Source organism: Tachypleus tridentatus, chromosome 6 (genome assembly GCF_004210375.1).
Source record: "Tachypleus tridentatus isolate NWPU-2018 chromosome 6, ASM421037v1, whole genome shotgun sequence".
Lineage (NCBI taxonomy): Eukaryota > Metazoa > Arthropoda > Merostomata > Xiphosura > Limulidae > Tachypleus > Tachypleus tridentatus.
Window position 1 is genome coordinate 24,086,211 of NC_134830.1, and position 25,179 is coordinate 24,111,389.

General features: G+C 32.8%; 2 protein-coding genes across 6 annotated transcripts in view; one reads left to right on the forward strand and one right to left on the reverse strand.

The window, feature by feature from the left end:
- Positions 1-1,727, forward strand: part of LOC143252102 (choline O-acetyltransferase-like) — a 278,304-nt gene extending 276,577 nt beyond the window's left edge. The window contains 1 exon segment of the mRNA XM_076503733.1: positions 1,355-1,727. Within this exon segment, the coding sequence (XP_076359848.1) occupies positions 1,355-1,603 (249 nt within the window). The 3' untranslated portion in view covers positions 1,604-1,727.
- LOC143252103 (protein enabled homolog) lies at positions 1,506-24,892 on the reverse strand. 5 transcript variants are annotated; one of them, XM_076503735.1, is made up of 6 exons: positions 24,801-24,892; positions 24,614-24,710; positions 24,362-24,456; positions 22,511-22,685; positions 20,719-20,849; positions 1,506-1,636 (listed from the first exon to the last, which is right to left on the reverse strand). In XM_076503735.1, exons 2-5 carry the CDS (start codon positions 24,633-24,635, stop codon positions 20,740-20,742), a joined length of 402 nt encoding a protein of 133 aa, XP_076359850.1. In that variant the 5' UTR covers positions 24,636-24,710; positions 24,801-24,892; the 3' UTR covers positions 1,506-1,636; positions 20,719-20,739. The 5 variants fall into 5 exon arrangements, with proteins under 5 accessions (XP_076359850.1, XP_076359849.1, XP_076359851.1 ...); XM_076503734.1 differs by lacking the exon at positions 1,506-1,636 and adding an exon at positions 10,250-15,813; XM_076503736.1 differs by lacking the exon at positions 1,506-1,636 and adding an exon at positions 10,250-15,862.
- Positions 24,893-25,179: the final 287 nt, after the last annotated feature.

Sequence of the window (25,179 nt, forward strand, 5' to 3'; positions counted from 1 at the left end):
AAAGCGGTATATAGGAAATGATGCCAATAAAATAACAATGTAGAGCGATATATAGGAAATGATGCCAATAAAATAACAATGTAAAGCGATATATAGGGAATGATGTCAATAAAATAACAATGTAAAGCAGTATATAGGAAATGATGCCAATAAAATAACAATGTAAAGCAGTATATAGGAAATGATGCCAATAAAATAACAATGTAAAGCAGTATATAGGAAATGATGCCAATAAAATAACAATGTAAAGCAGTGTGTAGGAAATGATGCCAATGCATATAAATAGAAACATAAGACACTATGGATGGTACTAATAATATTACAAAAATAAATTAATAAATTGATCCATAAAGTTGTTTTGAAATTGTTTAAGAAACGTACAAAGATCAACAATTGCAGAATCGAGACTGGTGTTTTTCGGCGTTACGGTATTTACTGGTGCTGTGCAGTGGTTTTTGACATATCATTTGTCTCCATACCACTAATGTGTCAAGAGTGATGGAGTGTGTTACGGTGTTTTGTGACTGTAATATTTTTTTACTTCATTTTGATTGAAGATTCATGCTTATTAAACAGTTCTTGTATAGTTAATTCTGGTTTGATCTTCATCCTGAAAGTTGCATAATTTCAGATCGGATTATGTTTAAGTAACCTTTGATGTAGATCAGATTATGGGTTTCTATATTTGGTTGTCTTTATCAGAAAACGTTAGTTTTCTGTATGAACTTACACGTTTGATAACGTTGCTGTTGCAGGAATGGTTTCTTGAAGAACTAAACTAATCAACTGTTTAATTATTTTATATATAGATTATATATGCAGATTTATTTTATTTTACCCACTAGAGGTCCGAAAAATAATATGAAATAATAATTTAGGCACAAATCGTAATATTATGCACACACATAACTTATGTTAGGTTACTTGATGATTCAGAAGGACTTAATACCCTGTAAATGTTATATACAAATCACTTTTAGAAGAGGTTTAACTACATTTCTAGTGAGCTTTGAATAGGTGCATCTGGAGTTCACAGCAAAGGGTACGACCAGTTATAGAAAACATTAAGTCTCTACATCACGGATTCTCGTTGAAATTTGCCTTACCACCCAAAGGCACAGTGGTATGTCTGCTTTACACCCAGAGGCACAGTGGTATGTCTGCTTTACACCTAGAAGCACAGTGGTATGTCTGGGTACTTGCACCCTAGAAACCGGGATTCGATACCCGTGGTAAACAGAATGCAGACAGCTCATTGTGTAGTTTTTGCTTGATTACAAACTGAACGTTCTTGATCTCACTGTTATTTCTAGAATTAAAGATTGTTTTCTAACCTTTTTTTCTTCTTCTCAAGGTTCCTTCAGATAAAGGAATATTAGTGGGTTATGGTCCAGTCGTCTCTGACGGCTACGGTTGCTGCTACAATCCTCAAAATTATTACATCGACTTCTGCGTTTCATCCTTCTTCAGCGCGCAGGAGACGAGTTCAGACTTCTTCGCTTTAAGCCTCGAAGGTAGCTTGCTGCAAATGCGAGAATTGTGCTTGAAGGCTGCCGAGCAACAAGCCAGGAAAACGGAAGTGTTAATTTCGGCGTCTGTGTAAACAACCACGTTTGAAAATCTATGAAAGCCTCATCTGCAATACAGAAAATGTTCTAGTGCAATATATGAGCAGAGGAGTAGATATGTATTCCTCACAAAGTAGTATTTTGTTATTGTGTGGTGTAACGCGCATTTTGGTTTTGTTGGATCTAAATATTTAATGTTATTTGTTATGTGAAATGAATAATCTAACCTCATGAAATACGATTGTTGATGGTAAATTGAAACTGTTATCAACATGTTTGCAACTTAAACACTTATTAAATGTGTCACCTGTTAACTTGACTTCAAACTAGTTACGTGTATATTGAGTAGGATCAACAGCTTTGAAGTTGATAGTTATTGTTAGTAGTTGCGAATGTATTGGCTATTATTACTGGCTACATGCTTATTAGAAACGTATTCGTTGTGTATTTCTAAACAGTTACTGGTATTTGTGGACTTGTTCGGTACTAGTATCAAACACTTATTCTTTGGGTATTACTAATAGACATGCATACTTGGACTAATAATAACTGTTCCATAATAATATTTATAGTGATTTGTTAAAAAGCTCATTGCTTATTATTTTATTCTGCGTTGTTTATTAAACTTGTTACGAATAGTTGAAGTTATATATATAGAACTTGTTTATAAAAATAAAGAGTTTCAGAATGTCGTCTCTTTGTTTTAACATTTTCCCATCTATGTTGTGGTTTTATTTTAAAAATAAAGTAAGTTAAGTTAAAGTTTGCAATGAACAAAAGTATTCTTAATTTGATAACTTATATACTTATGTTTTCCTTTTTATAATTTATTTGGTACATTATTGAGGGTATTTCAAAGTCTTAACAATAAAACGTTTTGAGTCGCCGTCAGAGTTTTTATAGCCTTCCCATCTTACATTACGAGAAATCAGGTAATTTCTGTTATGATTGTCAATCTGCGAAAATTGTGATGTAATAAGAAAGTATACGACAACTATATTTATGTAAAGAAAATGGAATATATACAACCTTATTAACTCTAGTCATAATGACTATTTAAATTTTTTAATGTTAAGTTTTTAAACACATATACGGTAACTTAGTAGTAAGACGAATCGAATCTTAGAATTGTTTCTTATTCCTGGAGCTATGTTTATAAAATGTTCAGTACACTTCACCTAAATATTTAATCTTACCCATTATGTGAAGGAAATACACTAACCTTATCGAATACAAGTAGTCGTGATAGCTTCAAACAAAAACAATTATGATAAAAATTGTGATTGTATCACACATTTTAGGCCTATTATTTTCTAGTGCTTTGAAATTTGATAACTTTCGACGTTAAAACCATAACGATTTCTGATATCATACAAAAGGTCTTTTGGACAGTGATTTATTTGAGACATAGATCTGAAAAACTCTTTGTATAACACGCGCCTTTGGTTTTGAATCTGCAGTGAACAAGTTAAGAAAAATGTGAGTAAAAACATTTGCAGTTTTTGTTATTTTTTTACCACAAATGTTGGTTTTGTACACGTCATTATATTTGGGCGTTTAAGCCACAACCTTTATGCTATGAGCATGTTCACAACTGTAATCACAAGTTTTTGGTTTTCGTTTTTGCTTTATTAGGTATATCACCTATTTACTTTACTTTAAAATAGCTACTGCATATATATTGGTAAGATCAACCGTTTTGAACTTGCAAGACACTGTTAGTTATTACAAATCTAACGGATACTACCTACATGCTTACTAAATACGTGGTATCTGCGTATTCCTAAACATTTACTAGTTTTGTTGACTTGTTTAGTATTAGTGTTAAGTACGTATTCCTTGTGTATTTACTAATAGGTATGTATGCTTGAATTTATAATAACTGATTTCCTTCAATAAGTAACCCATATAATCCGTATTGTAATTTGTGAAAACTTATATAGTGTTCACATTTTTTACGCTTCAATACTATTGCAGTATTAGTTTCAAAGCTCCATCATCATGTTCGTAATGGTTTGTTTGAAAATTGTCTGAAACAAATCAGGCAAATTTAACTGTGAACTAGATGTAAATTTCTCTTCTGAATTATGTCATCAAAAAGCAGACGACATATACTTTATTAATTAATTCATTCTGTGAAATTAAAGTGACTGAAGTTTATTTGCACGTTTGTGTGATAACTGGACTCTAGGTATCGGTTTTAGTTCGTTAGTAGTTTTAATCTGACTTGCAACGTGTACGTAGGTATCTGAGTGAACATGGAAGTCAAAGTTTGAATTTTCATTTTTGATTAGACCACAGGGAGTGATTTATCTCTAACACCTTTTGCATATGAATAGGCGAATTGCTTAATCATGTTACCATCCCCCAGTGGGATGGGTAGCCCTTTGTGTAGCTTTGTACGTAATAATAAGGACATAATCACTTTACCCTAAAATATTTACTCTAAAATATTATATTTGTAATGTTCCAAAGTTACGACAATGTATTTCGAAAACTGTTGATGACTACTCGTGTGTAATATTATAGCCCTTGATTATTACTGTAGTGGTTAAAACAATATTAAGATATTACCGTTTAGGGAGTTTAGGCTTCAAATATATTTAGTGTAATTAGACGTAGACGGTCTTGTAGTTAAAGTGATTCAGTTTAACTCTCGCTCGAATTGTATATCATTTATACACTTATTTATTTATAAACAAACTGTTAAGCATATTCCTAAAGTTATATGTGGTTTGTAAATTTCATATCTATGGTTTAACTGGGGTAATATTTGAAACATAGTAAAGAAGAAATATTTAATAATGTTTTTAAAAGTAAGGTGTCATTCAAGTCAAGATGAAAGAATTTTATGAACCTTCATAAACGAATACTTGTGGTAAAATTGCTTTACTCAACGCATTTTATATAAAACAGCAACTGAAAACGAAACAAAAATGTATTGATTCTGAAACCTAAAATGAAATTTCTAGTCTCAAGTGAAACCATTTGTTAGTTCAATTTTGACAGTGTCTCTTATTTATTGAAAAATTGTATCTCACAAACTATTTATAGAAACAACATAAATGTTATTTTAGTAATTTTTTTTTACTTTTAAAATAAATTTGGCATTTTTGTCGAGGTTACTATTGCATGAGTAAGCAAGAGGGGGTTTGTCTTTTGCGCGCAAAAAGCCACGAATTTTTGGTTGCGTAATATATTTAGATTGCCAAAGTTACAATAATTTCTAAATATTTCTTTTGGGTAGATTATACAACTATCTAGTTTTTATTTCACAGAAATATTTGTAATTTTTATATGCAAAGTTGTGTTTTGAAGTTTCTGATATTTTACCAAACACAAATAGTCAGTTACTTTCCGGTCTAACAAATATGGAGAGTATATAAACACTAGTCAGTTTTATTAAAACAAATTGTTTACTGGTAAAATTATACAATCGAAGAACAGAAGTCAGCTGCTATCTCTGACCCATTTCACTCTTTTGTTGTTCTTGGTTATGGAAATGAATTTGAGTTAGCTTAACAACAGTAAAAATAAAATTTAAAAAATCACATTTTCAAATAATTCTTATGGTTTTTGTAATCCAGAAAATGAGCAAGGTATTAAACTACACTGTTGTAAGATTACTTTTTATTTATTCGATATATTTATTTCTTTAAAAATAATCTGTATAGTATATGGAAGTGTAAGAAAGAAGATATAAAACTAGATATTTACCGACAGTATTAATAAATACACAATATGAAGAAACTGTGTTCCAGTTGTTTTTCTTTTAAATAAAACACAACGAGTTTTTTTTTCAATCGCTTTTGTTTTAATTAGTTGGCAAATCAGTATATAAATATTGTGACTAAGAAAACCAGGCCCGGCATGGCCAAGCGCGTTAAGGCGTGCGACTCGTAATCTGAGGGTCGCGGGTTCGCATCCCCGCCGCGCTAAACATGCTCGCCCTTTCAGCCGTGGGGGCGTTATAATGTGACAGTCAATCCCCCTATTCGTTGGTAAAATAGTAGCCCAAGAGTTGGTGGTGGGTGGTGATGACTAGCTGCCTTCCCTCTTGTCTTACACTGCTAAATTAGGGACGGTTAGCACAGATAGCCCTCGAGTAGCTTTGTGCGAAATTCAAAAACAAAACATATTAAGAAAACCCAGTTTTTTACCAAGTGATTATTACAAAGTAAAAGCTATTGGAGCTATCTTTCCGGTCCGGCATGGCCAGGTGGGTTAAGGCGTTCGACTCGTCATCTGAGGGCTGCGGGTTCGAATCCTCATCACACCAAACATGCTCGCCCTTTCAGCCGTGGGAGCGTTATAATAATACGGTCAATCCCACTATTCGTTAGTAAAGGAGTAGCCCAAGAATTAGCGGTGGGTGTTGTTGTTTTGAATTAAGCACAAAGTTACACAATGGGTTATCTGTGCTCTGCCCACCACGTGTATCGAAACCCGGTTTTTAGCGTTGTAAGTCCACAGACATATCGCTGAGCCACTGGGGGGCGCGGTGGGTGGTGATGACTAGCTGTCTTCCCTCTAGTCTTAGACCCCTAAATTAGCGCAGATAATTTAGTAGCTTGAACAGCTTTGCTCCAAATTCAAAAACGAAAACAAGCTATCTTCACTACATTTACAAAATGTCGCATTTTCAAATATTTTGAATTTTTTTATCGTACAAACTACTAAAATTAGATACAACAGAATTGTGATTAACACAAGTATGACGACCAGTGATGCATTATAAGTAAAACATCTTTAAAAAAAAAAAACGGTTTCTTACTGAAAAGTATGTTAGACATGGGAAAAATAACGGAAATTTAGATCAATCTGATAATAAAAAATAAAAATTATTAAATTACGTAGCATTTCTGGTTTGGTTTGGTTTGGTTTGGATTTCTCGCAAAGCTACACGAGGGCTATCTATGATAGCCATCCTTAATTTATCAGCGTAAGACTAGAAGGAAGACAGTCATCACTGCCCACCGCCAACTCTTTTACCAACAAGTAGTAGGATTGACCGTCACTTTATCACTCCTGAAAGAGCGAGCATGTTTGGTGTGACGGGGATTTAAACCCTCGAATTACGAGTCGAGTGGCTTAATCACCGGGCCAGCATTTCCGGAATATATCTTTGGTAAGTATCTTCTAAGTTACATTCCTATCATTTTTATGCACACAAAGGTAAATTTACTTGTATTTTTATTCGCATGTAGACATTTACTGTGTCACTGAGAGGGCTCTCAGATACAACATGACTGATTGTAGTGACATAGACTGTAACGACATAGTGAGGCTCCAAAATCGTTTTTCTACCATTGACGTTAACTTTCTCAAGCTTTATACGACTAAATGTACGAAGAATTGAGTTCGTTACATTAAAATAATATTATCCTCATTATGTCGTTATAGTTCATATTGTTACGCCCAGTCATGCTCTGTTCAATGCCCGTGCATCTTGACAAGAACCTTTCAGTGTAGTTCAAATTGCAAATGGTTCCATTGAAACACTGTTAGACCATTTCTTATTGCATGATTTTTGGTGGGTTAGTCAGGTTTTTCATATGGAATAATAATAACACCCTTTTCATTGTCTAGAAGTTTTAAGTATGTGACAATTAAATGAACAGCACGACTGAAGGCCTTTAGCAAACACGTACTCCGTTGGTTTCTTTGTCACAGCTGTAATTCCTATTTGGTATAAAATGAGTATTACAAAAATGTTACGAGACTCGTTACGAGTATCAAGGAACACCTATGTTTTGTTGAATGTCACCATTTATCATTTATTTATATTTTCAATCTGTGTGCATACCGCTGTCCCACTGGTATGTGGGGGAGGCGTGGATACTGTTTGTTTGTTTGTTTGCTCTCAGTTTCGCGCAACGCTACTCGAGGGCCATCTGCGCTAGCCGTCCCTAATTTAGCAGTGTAAGACTAGAGGGAAGGCAGCTAGTCATCACCACTCACCGCCAATTCTTGGGCTACTCTTTTACCAACGAATGGTGGGGTTGACCGTGACATTATAAAGCCTCATAGGCTGAAAGGGCGAGCATGTTTGGTATGACAGGGATTAGAACCAGCGACCTTCAGATTACGAGATGATTGCCTTTTCTACCTGGACATGCCGGACCAAGCGTGGATACTGAACATGGAAATATTCCATGTACTTACTAACACTTTAAAACAAGGGAATAACGATTATGTTGGTTAGCGGGAACTACAGAGAGAAAAACCCTCAATAAGTTATGCCTTGGCAATGTGTATCATCTTTTAAAAATTGAGTCTTTTAAGAAAGGCCAGTAGCAAAAATCGTTCTCGTATTTTGGACAGCGGTACGAAAAATTAACAAAACAAATCTAAAAATGAAGCTGTGATACGCTAATCACTGAGCTATATTCATCGAATGAAATGATGCAAGTTTAAGACGAGTTTTACTTTGTAATATATAAATATTACCACTCATTCACTGACACGTGCGGCAATGTCTAAGTTTAAAAACCTCTCGAGATGTAATATTTGTTTTTGTTTATTATACTTGAAGTTAAATGGCACATTTAAAATTCAGTGTATTACCTCAAACTGATGATTTCAATACTGGTACTAATATCTGTTGGGGCCAGAAACGTTACGAAATAATTTAAGAAAGAATTTTATTATACACAACAGTATAGTTTGCAACAGAAATAGGTTCATTAATGATGAAACACGCACTTAAAAAAATAATTGTTTATCACATAAATTAACTAAACCACGTGAAGCCCCCCGCTAGTACAGTGATAAGTTCACGGATTTACAACGCTAAAAATCAGGGGTTCGATTCCCCTTGGTGGGCTCAGCAGATAGCCTGATGTGGCTTTGCTATACAAAGACACATACAAACTTATAAACAATACTGATGCTTCTACTTAATTTGGAACTGAATCTTTTACCGTTCTTCGTCAAACATCTGTAGTTTACTGATTAATAAGTGTTTATCACAACTGGAGCTTCCGAAGTTTATATTATACCAACTGTAACAAATCAAAAACAATAATAAACTGTCTTTTCGTGTGTTGAGATTTATAAACTTTAAGGCGAGGTTCTTGAAACTTTAACTGGCAACAATACTGGCAATCACTAGTATTTTACAATTACACCTTGATTCTTACGCTCAAGAATCTTCTACAAATTTAGAGAACAGGTGGGATTTTCGCAATACACATATAGAAATATAAGTTACATTGACTTCTAAATACATATTCAAGTAAAGCAAACATCGACATTAAAATAAACATTATTAAATCCCTTACAATTAATTAATAATTTCTCTAAAAACTCTCTTGATGTTCTACCTACCTTTTTAATTAACTCAAGTAATTCGTCTGTGGTTCTAAAAAGAAATTTCAAAATGCTTTCACCTACATTTACTAAATTACGTTTTTGTCAAATCTATTCCGAAAACGAGACACTGTATTCAGTACATTTCAGTTCTAGTTAGAGATCTCGTATATCATCATATCATCTAACTAATGTCTTATAATTCTTGATTAGTCCCGACTGTAAAATTCTCACTGATCGTCAGATAGTTTTCCTAAAGTGTCATGTGATATGATGTCATATTTTCTGAACCTCTGACACGAAAACTAATGCGAGTATTCATGTCGCACGAATTATTGAACACAAGTAAGTCTTCTAATAACCGGTGTTTCCATATATCTCTCGAGTCTCAAAATTAACTGGACTTTTTCGTTTAAAAACACTTAAAGGACCTTTCCATAATTTTGCCAGCTTTTTAGTGCTTCCTTTCTTAACTATAGTGATGTAAAACAATTCCTTATACCCTAGTTTTATCACATTAGCCTGAATTCTCTTATATGCTTGTTTCTTTCTGCATTCTGCAGCTTTTGTTAAATGTTAACCGCATTCATTGTAATAATTCTGCTTGTTATCATAATTTATTGCATAATTTATTTTTTTTATGGACTAGTATCTCCTGCATAGGTAGCATTACATCTCTATCATGTAATAAGAAGAATGTGCTTTCCTGAGTGGACTCACCTTCACCCAAAATATTGAACTTTAAAAAAGTTTATCTATTATGAATGAACTCGCAGTTTTAAAGAATAACACAGCTTCACTTCAATTAAGTCTGTTCTGAATAACTTGTATGATACCGTTACATTATCTTATTCTTTCTCACTCATTTAACTTTTAATTTACTTTATCCTTTTATTCTGTATTTGGATTACTCTTCATATACAAGATGCACAAAAAACTTTTGTAAATAATCTATTTGTTACAAAATGAGTTCAAAATTATTAGTAGCATTTATCTTCATACATAAGTACATAAATGATCTGTAAGGCAAATGGTACTAAATACAAAGATAAATGTTATAAATATTAAGAACAAAGAAGTAATGCAGTAGTAACTGCAGCTCTGCACAGGGATAATGACTCCAATTGTCCCCTTGAGAAGTGAAGATTAAAAAATGGAGCTAACCTCTATAAAAGTAACCAAAAAACAAGTTTGCCAATTGGAGATTTTACTAACTAGTAAAAATATTCAACTTTGAAATTTAAAAAAGAAATTAATTTTTTACTATTTTGGGGTTTAACTTTTATATATGATTTGTAACTGATTTCATTTCTTATCAATCTGGAATCTCAAAGTGGGTGGACACTGGATTTACAACAAGGCTTCAGGAGTTAAGAGTATATACGCACAACACAACTTTATCATTGTTTTATAGTTTTAAGGAAGTAATACAAGTACTACAACAATTTTATTTTTATGGTAATAATAGTTCATACTATAAAGTAACCTCTACCAAACATTTATATATTCAATAACCAATATTTGTATGTGAAACATGACACATTATTAGATGCCCATTTACCAAGAATTATATAATAGGGGATTGCATTATTGTATAAGTGGTTTTGTCTTTCAATATATAAAATATTATAAATTGCATTTAATGTTTAACTGTTTTCCACAGTGCATTACAAATCTCAAACATTACTGTCTTGATACTGATTTATCTATTTCATTTATCATTACACTACCCAACTGTCTGTCATATGACAGTAAACATTTATAAAATTTCTCTTCTGAAAATTAAAAATGTTATAGACATTTTCTACAAATTATATTGTAGTAACAATATATCTATGGACAATGTTTTTTTCCAGTATTTCACAATAACATTTATGTATATCTGGTCATCTTTGGCAAGTTTTCTATGATTATAATTTTCACTTGCATATATACAAGGTGTTCGGAAAGTCACTGTGCAGTTTGAAAACAGCGATAACAGCATTCATTCAGTTTATTTCAAGCCAACAACTGATAGCGGTGTTTAGAAACAAAATAAGAAGGATCCAAGCCTGCATTGATGCCAACGGGGGTCACTTTCAACATTGTTTATAATTGTCATTCATATTTACCTCCTGTATTCTATATTGAAATATGTCTGTTAATAAATATACAAGTGCACAGTGAGTTTCTGAACACCCTGTAATTATGCTACGTTCAAGTCCTCTTGTTGATACAGCCAAAGAGACAGAACTATACAAAAAAAATGGCTTCTTAAAATGCCTCATCCATGCTATTTATTAACTGTAATAGCAAAGAACAAATGCACAAAAGTATGATTTCTTGCAAAAAATACTTGTTACTTTTTTGATTAAATTTCTAACAGTATTACCCAAAGTACAAAGCATCAATAATAATGTATACAGCACCATGTACTGTGTGAAAGACATTTCAGTTGTTTTTCGCATACAGTCACATGTTTATTATGCAATACATTATCTATTATTTAATCTACAATTATATTCATATTTTTCTGAGTAGTCTGAGAGCTTCTTGTAAATATGATAACAAATATGAACAATAAATATAAGAGTGATAAAATTGATTGATTTAGTGTTTTATGGCACAAAGCAGCTAGGCTATCTGCACCAAACGTCCGGTAAAAATAAAGTAAATGTAGTAAAATACATAAAAGGAAATGAAGGTAAAACAAAATATCATTGAAAAACAGAAAAAGCATAAAACCAATGTTGATACCTAGTTTACAATGTTAGAGAAAGCAGAGTAAGAGAAGTTGTAAAGGACTTTCTCTAGCATAAAGGTAATGATCATAACCTGCCAGGAAGACTAACAGGTAAGTTCAAGAACCACCGTCAGTCACCTGACGTTGGCCTTTCCAGTCCTGGTTCTGGATTATGTGTCATAGCAGCCATTATTAAAATGTAAAATAATAGAAGTTTTAAATGACATATAGCAAAATTGTAATAATGAGTAGTTAAATGTCCAGTAAAAAGGTAAAAGTAAAGTAAATGGAGTAGAATTTGTAAAAGTAAATGAAGGTAAAAATAAAACAGCAATTAAAACATAAAATGGCAAAAAAAACAATTTTGACATCCAGTCTACAAAGTTGTAAAGGACTTCCTGTAGCAGAATGGTAATGATCATAACCCGCCAGGAAGGCTAACAGGTAAGTACAAGAACCACCGTCAGTCACCTGAAGTTGGTCTTTCAGTCCTGGTTCCGAGTTATGTGTCATTATGGTCAATATCAAAAAGTAAAGTAAGAAAAGTGTTAAAAGACATGCCGCAAAATTGTAATAACAACTCGTCAGGACGATTAATGGGTAGTTCAAACAGCAGCGTTAGTCACCTGAAGTTGGCCTTTAGTGTAAAATAACCACCATCTGATGAGTCAAATCCAGATGCAATATATTAATTTAAAACCACAAGTGTTAAACACTGCATATACAAATACGTGTTGCTTCTGCATAGGTTCATAGGTAAATTAGTGGAATTTTAATCATGCCTTTAATATAGAACATTTTATATAAAACAAAGTTTTTATCATTGGCTGAAAGCTGTCTAACATTTAATATACTGCTGCTTTACAATAATACACCTCAATAAATAATTTCCCAATTTTCTAATTAATTAGTAAACAAGGTAGCCATACAAGATAACCACTTTTATGGCTCATTGGTGAAAGGGTTAGGTAAGAAGAGGTAATATCAAGACACACGGTGTATCATGTGACTGAAAAAACCTGCAGGACACGCTGTGTTATTAATGAGTGATACAAACACTTTCTGTAGCTTGGACTGTGGTAACCTAAACTATCAAACATTAAATTTCAAAGCAATCCATTAACAAAAGACACAAGATATAAAATGTCCAATTTTAATCAAATTTATTCATACCTTTCTTCTTCACACTAAAACATACACAAGTTTTATTTAATTTTAAAAACAGAACTTTTATGGATTGTTTTCAAATCTGGTTCACTGATTGATCTTTATATCCTAAAATTCAGTATCAAAGTTGTGTTAGATACAAGTCACATGTGCAAATTTACCAAACAAAACTGCTTAAATTGACAAACTTTTGCACACACGTAAGCAGAAACTTGCCCAACCTATTGGTTTAAACTTTTTACTACAGCTTCATCTTATAGTAAAAGTGGGTAATTTTGTTATCTTTGCCACAATACAACTGATTTACAGCAACAAAATGATACAGTGAAAGTATGTGCAGATATACGAGTTAGGCAAGGCAAACTAGACTACCAGTTTCTAATTCAAGTTTTCAAAAGAATCATAGAGGTGGATGGTTAATATTTTCCAACTACTAAATACAAATTTGCTAAATGTTATGAAGTTCTTTTCATTAAAGAACATGTAGTATTGTATATTAGCTTGGACAACTGGTGTAAATAATAATGTTTGGTATGGTTGTTCCAAGTGCATGATGACAAACTGTTAACCTACTTTTATAGTAACACCATGGAATGAAGTTATTGAGTCAATTTTCTTTATAAAACAACCCTAATATTTTAAACAGATCTGGTTAGTTCTATAAAGTATAGGTCTGTTATGAATAATAAGGTTGCAATCTTACAGGTAATAATGTAGGTTACTATCAAGTATCACTTTCTTGCTTGCTGTGGTTTCTTGATATGTACTGGCAAAAGTCATGATTTCAATAAGAAATGTTACACATTTTATTTCACCCATCATTAATGCCCCAAATTGAACACAAACCAGAACCTGGATAACTGAATGAACATTTGCTTCAAGATTCTTATCAGTACTATAAGTGTAGCTATCAATTTGGTCAGCAATTTTGAGTTCATTTCTTTAAGTGGTCAGCTCAATCCTCTTTTAACTGCACTTTTTTTTTCACACCAAAGATGTTTTAGATTAGATGCATACAATGAAAGTCGTAGTACATAACAAAGCAAGCTTAGACAAAGTGTAACAGGTGGGTTAGTAGGTGTAATTGTTAGTTTCAACTTATAAGTTACATGTTAATTTATTTCAAGTCCAGGTTATGCAGTTGTGGGTTAAGCATACAAGTCACAAAATCAAAAAAATTTGTGTGCAGAGTAAAGAACCTTATTAAAAGGTAGTCGTAATACAACAAAACATATTTTAAATTATTGAACAATTCGTCTAAAAAGATTCCAAATCTTGAAATAATCAAAATTGAAAACTATTAAAACTTTGTTCTGCATACTAATATTTTCATTAATAAGACATTGTATTTACTATACTGAACAGGTTATCTGTTGAAGTAATATGAAAAATTCCTTCAGGCATAGTTTCTCTTATACTAGTGGTTCACAAACTTTAATATCTTGAGAACGCCTTACATTAAAATGCCAAATCTTTCACCTTCCCTCCTAAAAATTAATGTTTTCCAGTGATTTTCTATCTTACTTGAGTACAAGTTATAAAAACAGTAATCTTGGACACATGAAATTAGTTTTTTCTAATAGACTAGCAAACTATTTAATTTTAAAAACAAAAATATATTCCCCATCACCTTTCCATTTCTCATGACGAGTCGTGAAGTTATAATTTACACTATGATGGATGAAGTTGCATTGATCATTACATCTCTTGGAAGTCCAAAACTAATGAAGGCAGAGAGAGAGTCTCAGGTTTGGTTTGGCATTCAGTCTACTTCTAATTTTGGTTTTCAGATGTACACATGAGGAAAATGCTATCATACACAAGTATGTTGTGGAAAATAGTAATGAAACTGCATTAGCTTTTCCTGCCAGCAGAAGGTACTTATTTTCTTAAACTGAGCCAAATGTTGATCAGTGACATTTCTCAAACTTTTTTTCAGTTCATAATCACAAGAGACTCCAGTTAGTATCTCATTGTATACTTAATATTTGCAATGACAAATTGGTACTATGAAAGAGGTTGTGTATCCAGTCATTATCATGTCATAATTGGAAATTATTTCCTAAATGTTGTGCAATGTCCTTTTAGATGTGCAGTTATGTTGGTTTTAGTGCACTGATCCACTCAAAATTAATTTTCTGCCAGGAAATCATGGAGTACTGAAAGATTCAGTTTGGTTGTTTTTCAAAGACTTATCCCAGAACTGCAACTTCTTATACTAGATCCAACTAAATCTTGCTGGTTGAAAATTGTTATACTGAGCTTTTAGAGACATAAATTAGGTTACTGATATTTGAGAACAATGTCTGCTACATAAGCTAGATTATAAATCCATACATCTAATGAGGTGGAAAGAGACTGTTGAAGTAACTAGGATTTCCACTCTTGGCTGACAAATACACAAGGATTTTGCCCTGTGAAAGCTATCTAATTTCAGTAAGGATCAATAGACAATTGTGTGCACTGATCATTCTTCAAAAAAGGCTTGAAATAAACTGGAATTTGTTGGTTGTGATTTTATGAAATTTGCCATTTCCACTGTATTGTCCAGCACTCCTTTAGGCATGAATTATGCCTCAAAAGCATGTTTATATATACTGCAAAGAATTTATACTTTATACAGAATTTATACAGTAAATCTGATACACTTCCCTGTTATTAATGTGGCTCCATCAGTACAGATGTTTAAGTAACCAAGTCTTAGTTCTTGGCACTTATGTATAATGTAAAAATAATACATAATGTTAACATACGTACACTATTTTTTTTGTTTTTAATTGTTTTTAGATTTATTTTAAATATATTATTTTAAAACAAGTGGATTGCGTGCTGTTCATTTACGAGGTCTGTTCAAAAAATACGCGGACTCTTTGAATTGCGAGGCTTCAGTTGGTTCCAGGGGAATCCGCTTGGTGTCGCTAGGTTCGCACAGATCAGCTGATTACGATGCCATTTCCTGATTGCAGATATCTTCATTTGTGTATTAGCTACGCGGTTTTAAGTGAAGTGCGATTTTTTCGTTTGGCGGATTTCAGAATGAATGACCTGAAGGAGCAACAACTTGCTGTGAAATTTTGTGTTAAACTTGGAAAATCTGCAAAAATTTTTTTACAATGATCGTAACAACACAACAACTGAGTAAAAAAGATAACAGACTTTTGAATTATCTTAAAATAATTTTACAGGACATATAAAACATACCTCTCTTGCTGTCTCAATACATCATTTAATATTAAAACCACTTAAAGTATTTATTTAAATAAGACTGCTATTATAAAGTGTTTGTTTGTTTTTGAATTTTGGCACAAGAGCTATCTGAATTTTCCCTAATTTAATAGTGTAAGACTAGAGAGAAGGCAGCTAGTCATCACTACCCACTGCCAATTCTTGGGCTACTCTTTTACCAATGAATAGTAGGATCAACTGTTACTGTATAATGCCCTCACAGCTGAAAGGGCGAGAGTGTTTGGTAGGAGGGGAATTCCAAGCAGCGACCCTCCGACTACAAAGTGCCTTAACCATGCTAAGCCTAATCTAAACTGCAATATTTATTTTACATTTCATAGTAAATGAATGCAATTAGGGCAATTCATAAGTTCATGGAATTCTTCTGCAACAATTATAGTTTTGCCAAAACAAATCCCAGGACAACATGTGGTAAAAAATTACAAAACTTTGAACCATATTCAAATCTGATTTTATACTCTGAATTATCAAATACTTTTAAGTTCACAAAAAATACTTTGTTCATAACAGAAATATTATTATACATAATCTGTGAACAAGTTGAGAGAAATATACGTCACTTCTAGAGGTAGCATGTCTCACCTTCTAGCAAGCGTTTAAGTTGAGAGAAATATATACCCCCACTTTCTGAACTTGGTACTGTGCGTGGCAAAGTATGTGCCCCACTCATGGGTGGAGGTGGTGGGGCAGGTGAAGCTTTTGCATTAAGAGGAGGTGGCAGAGGGACAGCTGACATTACTGGCATGGGGGGAGGATGTGGGGCTGGAGGAGCAGCAGGCCCCGAAGAAGTACGTTGATGACCATTCTGTTGGGGTGGGGTAGGTGGATGACTGTTCCCCACTTTAGTAGAAAAGAGAAAGACAAATTTAATGAATACTCACTAAATCCATGAAGTATAATAGTGGGTGTAAGGCTGAACTGATTGCTTGAGATATAATCTGTGTCATAAAAATGTTGGCTGAAACTGGTAACACAGGATTCTCCATACTTAGGCCATTTATTTATAGGTAGTTTTGGTTATTAAACGTAAAGTTAGTTTTGGTGGTAGTGAATTCTATAAAGGTTGCTACTTGGTTGCTGGGGATGTGTATCAATGGGTTGGTGTCTTGGATATAAAGTTCTAAAGCAATCTTGCAGACTTCAGTTGCTGGGACTTCTGTGAAGAAGGAGATTACATCACAACTGACCATTAAGGCTTTATGATTTGGTTGATTAAGAATATATTTAAAGTAAAAAGAGTCTTTGTAAAAGGAGCCGACAGATGTTACATATTTAGAAAATGCTCACGATATGTATTTAACATAGTTAAATGATTCATAGATCAACATCATTGGTCACAGTGGACAGTTGAGTTTATGAGGTTTGGGGGTGCCACATGTTTGTGATGTGCACGAGTTGGTCCTGTGTAGATAAGAATAAATGTTGGGTTGGTTTTTTGTAGTAGCATTTTGTTTAATTGGTTTTCATGTGTTTTTGTTGGATTTGTGTTTATTAGTTTAAATTTGTTTGTATCTGATTAGATGTTCATTTTGTTAATGTATTCATTTGTGTTCATTACAACTATAGCATTGCCTTTATCTGCTTTTAGAAGTTTGATGTTGTTGTCTTGTTTTGGGTTGTTTGTAGAATTAATATCTTTTCATGTGAAGTTGATTTATAGTTTTCTTTTCTATGAAATTATACTGATGGTTTTCATGGGTTTGAATGAGCCATCCTGACAGCAAGAAATGAAAAGATTGAAGGAGAGAGTTGAGAGAAATTAGTGGATCTCTGGACATAGTCCAATGATTTGCAAGAGTCTACTGAAAAGGACAAATGAGTGCATCGCCTAGGAAGAAACAAATCTAGTGAGGCTAAACTCCACAAAAGACAATGGAACTCCTCATGAAGGAAGAGAACTTTAGAAACCAGAAGCTTGATGTGTTAGAAATATGAAGAAGGCTAAGCTCACTCAAGAAATGATGGAACCAGATAGTGAGTACCGAGAAATAATGACATCAAAAGTTGACCAGCTAATACAACAAATGAAGGAATCAGATAGTGAGTATGGATAAATAACAACATTGAAAGTTGACCAGCTAATACAAATAGGTAAACCCCCAAAGCAGAAGTAACGATGAGGCAGAAGATACCTCCCAAAATAAGATTAGAAGAGATAACTGTTGATACAGAAGTTGAAATGCTAATCATACAAGTAGATTTTCAGTACAATGTCCACTTAACCCACAGTGAAAAACCATACAGAGATGTAGCTATCTTGATAGGAAACTTGACTACTGTAGAAGAAAAGGAGAAATAAAGGAACTGAAATATGAAAAACAACATCTACAATGGTTATCCACAACCTTCCTTGGATTGAAGAAATCTTACATCCTGAACCAAAGAATGACAAGGAATTGATTCACATGCAACAGATATAGAATTGACAACTATTCCTGTATCTTTTTAGGAACTACAAAATGATAGGAGTAAAACCTCAGATAAGGTTATGTATTTCATCCACTGCTACCATTGCCAAGAAAGAGAACACAACCTCTTCCAGGCATTAAAGGGTCAAAAGAGGAGAGTAAAAAACTAGAATACAATAAAAAGGAGGTTGACAGTTGAATGATAGAGAAAGCCCCTCAAGGGGAGCATTAACAAGCTTTTTACAAAAAACATCCTCAGATGTGCAAAGATGAAGAACTCCCACAAAACCAGAGATAAGAGTGGTTCCAGAAACAATTCATCTCCAATCCTCTTCAAAAGGATGTCAAGAAAAGACCACCAGATGAGTAAAATTCTGTATCAGGATAACCATTGAGAATGAGAGGAGAATGAGAAAAAATGATTTCTGACGAGATGTCTCAACTATATTTGTTGTTGTTTTTTTAAAAAAAACTAAAACGTTTCCTGAGATAAGACTGATAGAGTATAACTCCAGTGAGTAAGGAATTTGAACTAACCAAGTACCAGAAACAACATTAACCAAACAGCTACTGAGAAAGGAATTGAAGTCAATGTGGATAACAGGTAGATTTGACCTTCTGCAGTAAAGCTTTCAGGGTCACTGTAGAGAGCCTTAGAAAGATAGTGTAAGGAGGGCAGCGAGCAAAAAGTTAAAAAATCAAAATATAACACAATCAGACTAATGGCATGAGAGAGAATCAAAGTAGAAAAAGATATCTAAACTAAAATAAGAGATTCAAGAGACTGAAGGTCTAAGAAAAAAGAATCCCAAACATAAGACATAAAGTAGGAGCCTTGATTGATTGATTGATTTAGTGTTTTATGGCACAAAGCTGCGAGGCTATCTGCACCAGAGATTCGGTAAAAATATAAAAAAAATAAATAAATAAATAAATGTAGTAATAGACATAAATGGAAATGAAGGTAAAACAAAAAAGTATAAAACCAATGTTGACACCTAGTCTACAATGTTAAGATAGAAGGTAGAGTATAAGAAGTTGTAAGGTATTTACTCTAGCTAAAAGGTAATGATCATAACCTGCCAGGAAGACTAACAGGTAAGTTCAAGAATCACCGTCAGTCACCTGAAGTTGGTCTTTCCAGTCCTGGTTATGTTTCACAGCAACCAGTATCAAAATGTAAAAGAATAGAAGTTTTAAAAGATACATAGCAAAATTGTAACAATGAGTAGCCAAATGTCCAGTAAAAAGATAAAGTCAAGTAAATGGAGTAATATTTGTAAAAGTAAATGAAGGTAAAAACAAAACAGCAATTAAAACAGAAAATGGTGTAAAAACCAATGGTGACATCCAGTCTTCAAAGTTGTAAAATATTTACTCTAGCAAAATGGTAATGATCATAACCTGCCAGGAAGACTAACAGGTAAGTTCAAGAACCACCGTCAATCACCTGAAGTTGGCCTTTCCAGTCCTGGTTCCGGGTTATGTGTCATAGCAGCTATTATCAAAATGTAAAAGAAGGTCAGGTTCAAACCTGACGATGACCGAAGAAGGTCGAAACGTTGTTCGCTCTTCTATGTAAAATATTTTCTCAACCCAAACGAGCCGTTTTTGCATATAAAGATCTAAAGTGTTAACTGAATCAGTCTGATAATCCAAAGTGTTAACTAAATCAGTCTGATAAAACTGATATTTATACTAAGAATGAACACCTTACAGTTTGTATAATATTGTATAATATTTAAAATAAATACAAAAAATTATTTAAATGTTCTAGTAAAACTTTATAAATTTATTTTTTGTACCATAATTGTAGCAGAACCATCAATATATAAAATAAAATAAAAAAAATTAATACAAAGCTAAATTAATAATACCATTTTCCCTCTGCACTGACTGCAACACTCACTAGAATATTCCAAAGTACTTGTATTTGTTCTGAACACTCAAAACACTCTAATCAATATATGAATCAGATAACACTTCTGTCAGAAACATAACTAAACACACACCACTGAATGGCTTCACCACACCAACTTGTGCTCCCAATTTTAAAAGTGAACTCTACACTGTGTCACTCAACTGATTAAAATAATAATATATCCTCTATAAAATTTACTTTTGTTTTCAAAGTAGCCACTTAGTAGCCAGAGGAATTCTAACGGAAACAAATCCCACAAATCGGAGTGTGTTAGTGATGTTAATGTATACTTGAACGTCATTCTTAATCAAAAACTTGTTTAAATTATCATGAAATGTAAGTTTAACATTTCTTTCAATGTAATGCTTTACTTACAATGAATGAAGATGACTTAATTCACCCAAACTTATGGTCATCAGGAATGGAGTCCCCCATCTGTTGATAACCAGACTGTTGTTGCTGGAACTGATGATTTGGTACAGGGGATGGTGGAAGAGGTTTTGTCACTGAAATACAGAATATTACCTTTAATGTCATGACAACCATTATATTATCTAAGAGACACATCAGTGGTTTCTGAAGACTTATGTGAACACCTTGCTGAGGTTCAGTTGAGCGCTCCACAACCACAGTCGACTTGAAGCCTCAGAGTGGCAGGCGACCTTCATTTATTCTCGTTATTCTTATGTATTGAATTTAACATATTTAGTATTGGGTACAATCACTGAACATTTCAGGGGCTTTTGTTGAGTTATTGCCGAGATATCATGCTTTTAGTACTGATACCGTAATTTGTTGAAGTATCAAACATGCATATTCAGCGCCGTGCTAAACATTAAAAGTTATTATTCAGTACCAAAAGGGTTAAGCACTGTACTAAACTTTGGCCGAGTTTCCATCATCACATTATTCCACCAATAATTTCACGTTATTATTTCAATTATGGTGTCTTTGAATGAATCTAAATCTTTACTTAATTATTTCGAAGTGCCGTGCTTATGAAAACTTAAGTTTCAAATTTTTTGGTTGTAAATTATTTCAGACCGGTTGAATGGTTATTAGAATTGGTATGAAAGAGTTTTTTTATTGCATTATTTCTGACGAGAGACAAAGATTTCACCATAAGTTTAAGATGCTCAGTACAGAACTTGTGATTATTTTGTGTGATCTGAGAATGGTTTATACTGAGGTATATATTGGTTTGAGTCGGTCTCTTTGAATCTTGGTGAATCAGTACATCTAAAGAAAGGGTTTTTTTTTGTTGTGCTCGTGCTGTTAAGCGAATTTTACGTTGAGACGCGAGGTTCAAACCCTGTAAAGAAACATCATACATTTGACAGCTGTAAGGCTACCTTACCAAGTTAAAAAGAACTTTCAGTTTTATCTGTAGAAGGAGTCCAGTATGCACGGTTTCTACAGTGGTTTACTAGCCCCCTAGAAAGTGAAGAAAAACATTATGTTGCCTTCTCTGAAGCTCCAACAGACTGTAGGAGTGATTTCTTCACCTAGCAAGTTGGAAAACAACACAGATGTTGGTATAGACTGAAAGTGACAAGCATATATCAGTACATTACTTACTTTAGCTTTTTGCATGTTACTGCTCATGAGAAACGGTCAAGATAATCTGGCATTACTATAGTAGAATAACTGTACAGAATTCAATATTAGTGGTAAAGATAACATCACCTTATTCACACAATCAGTGGTAAAGATAAAACACGTTGTTCACACAATCAGTGGTAAAGATAAAACACGTTATTCACAAAACCAGTGGTAAAGATAACACGTTATTCACACAAGCATGAATTTTTACATTAGTAGGAAATGTGAATTATTTGTTGTTCATGGTGCTTCAAATATTAAATGATAAAGAAAGTTTATGATTAAGTCTTTATTATGATTCTTAGTAGATACTGAGGTAATATGTATACAGTTATGACACTCTAATACACACGTATAATAATTAAAACTAACAGTGCTCTTTAATTAGTAGTGACAATCATAACAAAAAAATTAAAAAGTATTAAGATCTGTTAATGTGACAAATTACCTTAATGATATGATAGTAAATATTTTTTATACATGATTTTCTCAAAACCCGACACTCAAATAATTTTAAATGCATTGCATCTACACATTGTAGATGGAGTTTATAAGACAAAAATACCATTATTTTGGTTTAGTTTTTCCAGTGCTCTCTGCATTGTCAGAGAGAAATTGTCTGCTTCCTCTTTACTACTGAAGTTCAAACCATAAATTTGTCGGTTGTCTCGCCACTGATGGAAAGTTGCTGTAGCCTTGTTGTACTTCAACCCTTTTGGAATTGCACAGTTGATAACAACCTAACAGATATATACATACATATACATATATATATATATATATATATATTTATACCTGCATATTTTCAATATTGTAGAGTTGATAACCTGACATATATATATTTATATCTGCATCTTTTCCATACTGCACCAATGATAACATTTTAAGTGCCACCAGAAGTCATTCTCTAGGATCTGATAAAGTATGGCAGTCACTCCAATACTTAAAATTTAAATATTGTCACGTACAAACTTTTCTATTAACGTCAATGACGGTTTATACACTTGAGCAATGGAGTGAATATTCATTTGTAGTTAAGCACAAAGTCAACTACAAATATCAAAACCCAGTTTTTAGTGTTATAAGCTCTCAGACTTATCACCTAGAGTCCAAGGAAGTGTAACTGGTACCTCCATTGACAAAAGTTGGACCTGCAATTGTTATACCTCATCCTTCTAACAATAACCTGCTGATACAATTCTGTCTTGTACCTGTATCTACAATTCACTTATTCTAACAGTCACAGATATGGCCTGTTACAGAAACATGTTCAGCTGCAATGTTTATAATACTTTGTGTTTCCCTATTCTGACCTTTAATATAATTTAAACTAGAACTGTATTCTCTGTGTGGCTTTAGCAAGACAGTTTTTATAACAAATTTGATAAAAAGCACCTAATATTCAGAGTGCACCAAAACACCTATATGTGAAGAACAAGGGTTAAAAGAAATGTAAATATTTACAGAAGAAAAACAAAGATAACTTTTAATTATATGGTAAAAATAATTCCATTCCCAGTCTATGTAACAACAACAAATCAGTTTTATTTCTTCTTTAAAATTTCTTTATAGGTTTTTACACTTTATAAGTTGTTGTAGGCCTTCATGTTATCTACACCATCCCAATGTAAAAATCAACTCAATATGTAACACAGATCCAAAAATGTTAACATGCAGAATGATTCATTCTATTGGTTAAAAAAATAAACATTCCATCTCATTGTTGTTTCATTGTCCACTTGTATTTGTAATCTCATCTTTGTGTTCGTTATTTCTCAAAGTCCCTTATTCTAAACTTAGAGCTTTAAAAAATATATCTTGTAACAATACATACATACTTATATTTGCAATCCACACACACATATACAGGAGAGATAGAGACACAATATGTACATAACACAATAATAACTATCACTGAAATCTATTGTATTTTTAAAATGTTGTCAATACCATGGGTTATATACCATACCTAACATAATTAGTACCACAGAACTTATGTCCAGTTTATTACCATTTCAAATAAGCATGATAAAATACACTCATTTTACATTGAATAAATTAGCAGCAGTCTAGCACATTGAAACAAAAACTGAAAATATACGTTTTCAAAACAGCAAATTTAATTAGTTTAAACTGTACTGAAATAGTTATCAACATTTGTTTAATACAATAATAGTACTAATCATAGGTTAATTTAAATTCTATCAGGACATTTTAATAAAGAAATGTTTCACATCTATGCAATTTTCTAAATAACACAACTTGGTTTTCCGACTCGTGTTCTGCCATCCACATCACCAAATACTCTCGGTGGAGATTTTAATAAATAATCTATTCAGATAATATTATTAATTACTTAGAAAAATGCTCAAAAACAAACTTCAGTGGAATACGTAAATGTCCAAAACTTATTTACACCATTTGCAACAAAATGCAGAACCTCGAAAAATGTTTTGTGATCCAGTTTTAAAATAGTTTCAAAATCTGGCAAGCCATCAGAAACCAATGAACCTAAATGTTTGATAAAAAATCAAATTGACTGTAGATACGTCTTTTCTACATTCAAAATATCAAATTTAATCTTTTGAAGTAAGTACTATGACATATGTTATGTTGGATATATCAGTAATGCGCACGAGATTATATAAAAGGACAAGGTCCAACGTACATTCTACATTTAGAGCTACCATACACGGCTCAGGTCGAGGGTCTTCCAAAGATTAGAATAACGTCCTCACACATATGCTCAATAAGCCTGTTTTCTCCTGGGTCAGAAATGAGATCAAACATTAAGAAACATAAAAGAAAACTAAAAATTATTTTGAAAATATCAACTCGTATAAATGTATACATACTTTATGTTCTTGTAGTTTTCTACAAACCATAAACATGTCCGTATGACAACCTGGACCGGTAACTATAATGAAACATACATATAAAGTGGTTGTTATTTTGGATTTTTGCATAAAAATTATGGATACAAATTTTACTTAATGAAATTATTACTACAGTTCATTGTTTATTTTATATATATATTTATTACCAGACCGCTATAACTTAATATTGTTTTTCATCTATTATGACAACATTAAAAGCGTGTATATACATGTAAATGATTTGATTTTAAATTAGAATATATGTGAAATGGCGAAATAGACCTTGAACTGTGTGAGAAGTTCAGAAAATCAGATCGAACGATAGGATATTTTTGCATTAACGGTACCATAATAACCA

Coding starts and splice junctions, on each gene's coding strand:
- LOC143252103 (XM_076503735.1), bottom strand. CDS start 24,635: ATGGTAGCTCTAAATGTAGAAT. Junction 22,686..24,361: donor TGCATTTTGTTGCAAATGGT/GTAAATAAGTTT, acceptor TATATCTGTTAG/GTTGTTATCAACTGTGCAAT. Junction 20,850..22,510: donor AAAACTAAACCAAAATAATG/GTATTTTTGTCT, acceptor TCTGTATTTCAG/TGACAAAACCTCTTCCACCA.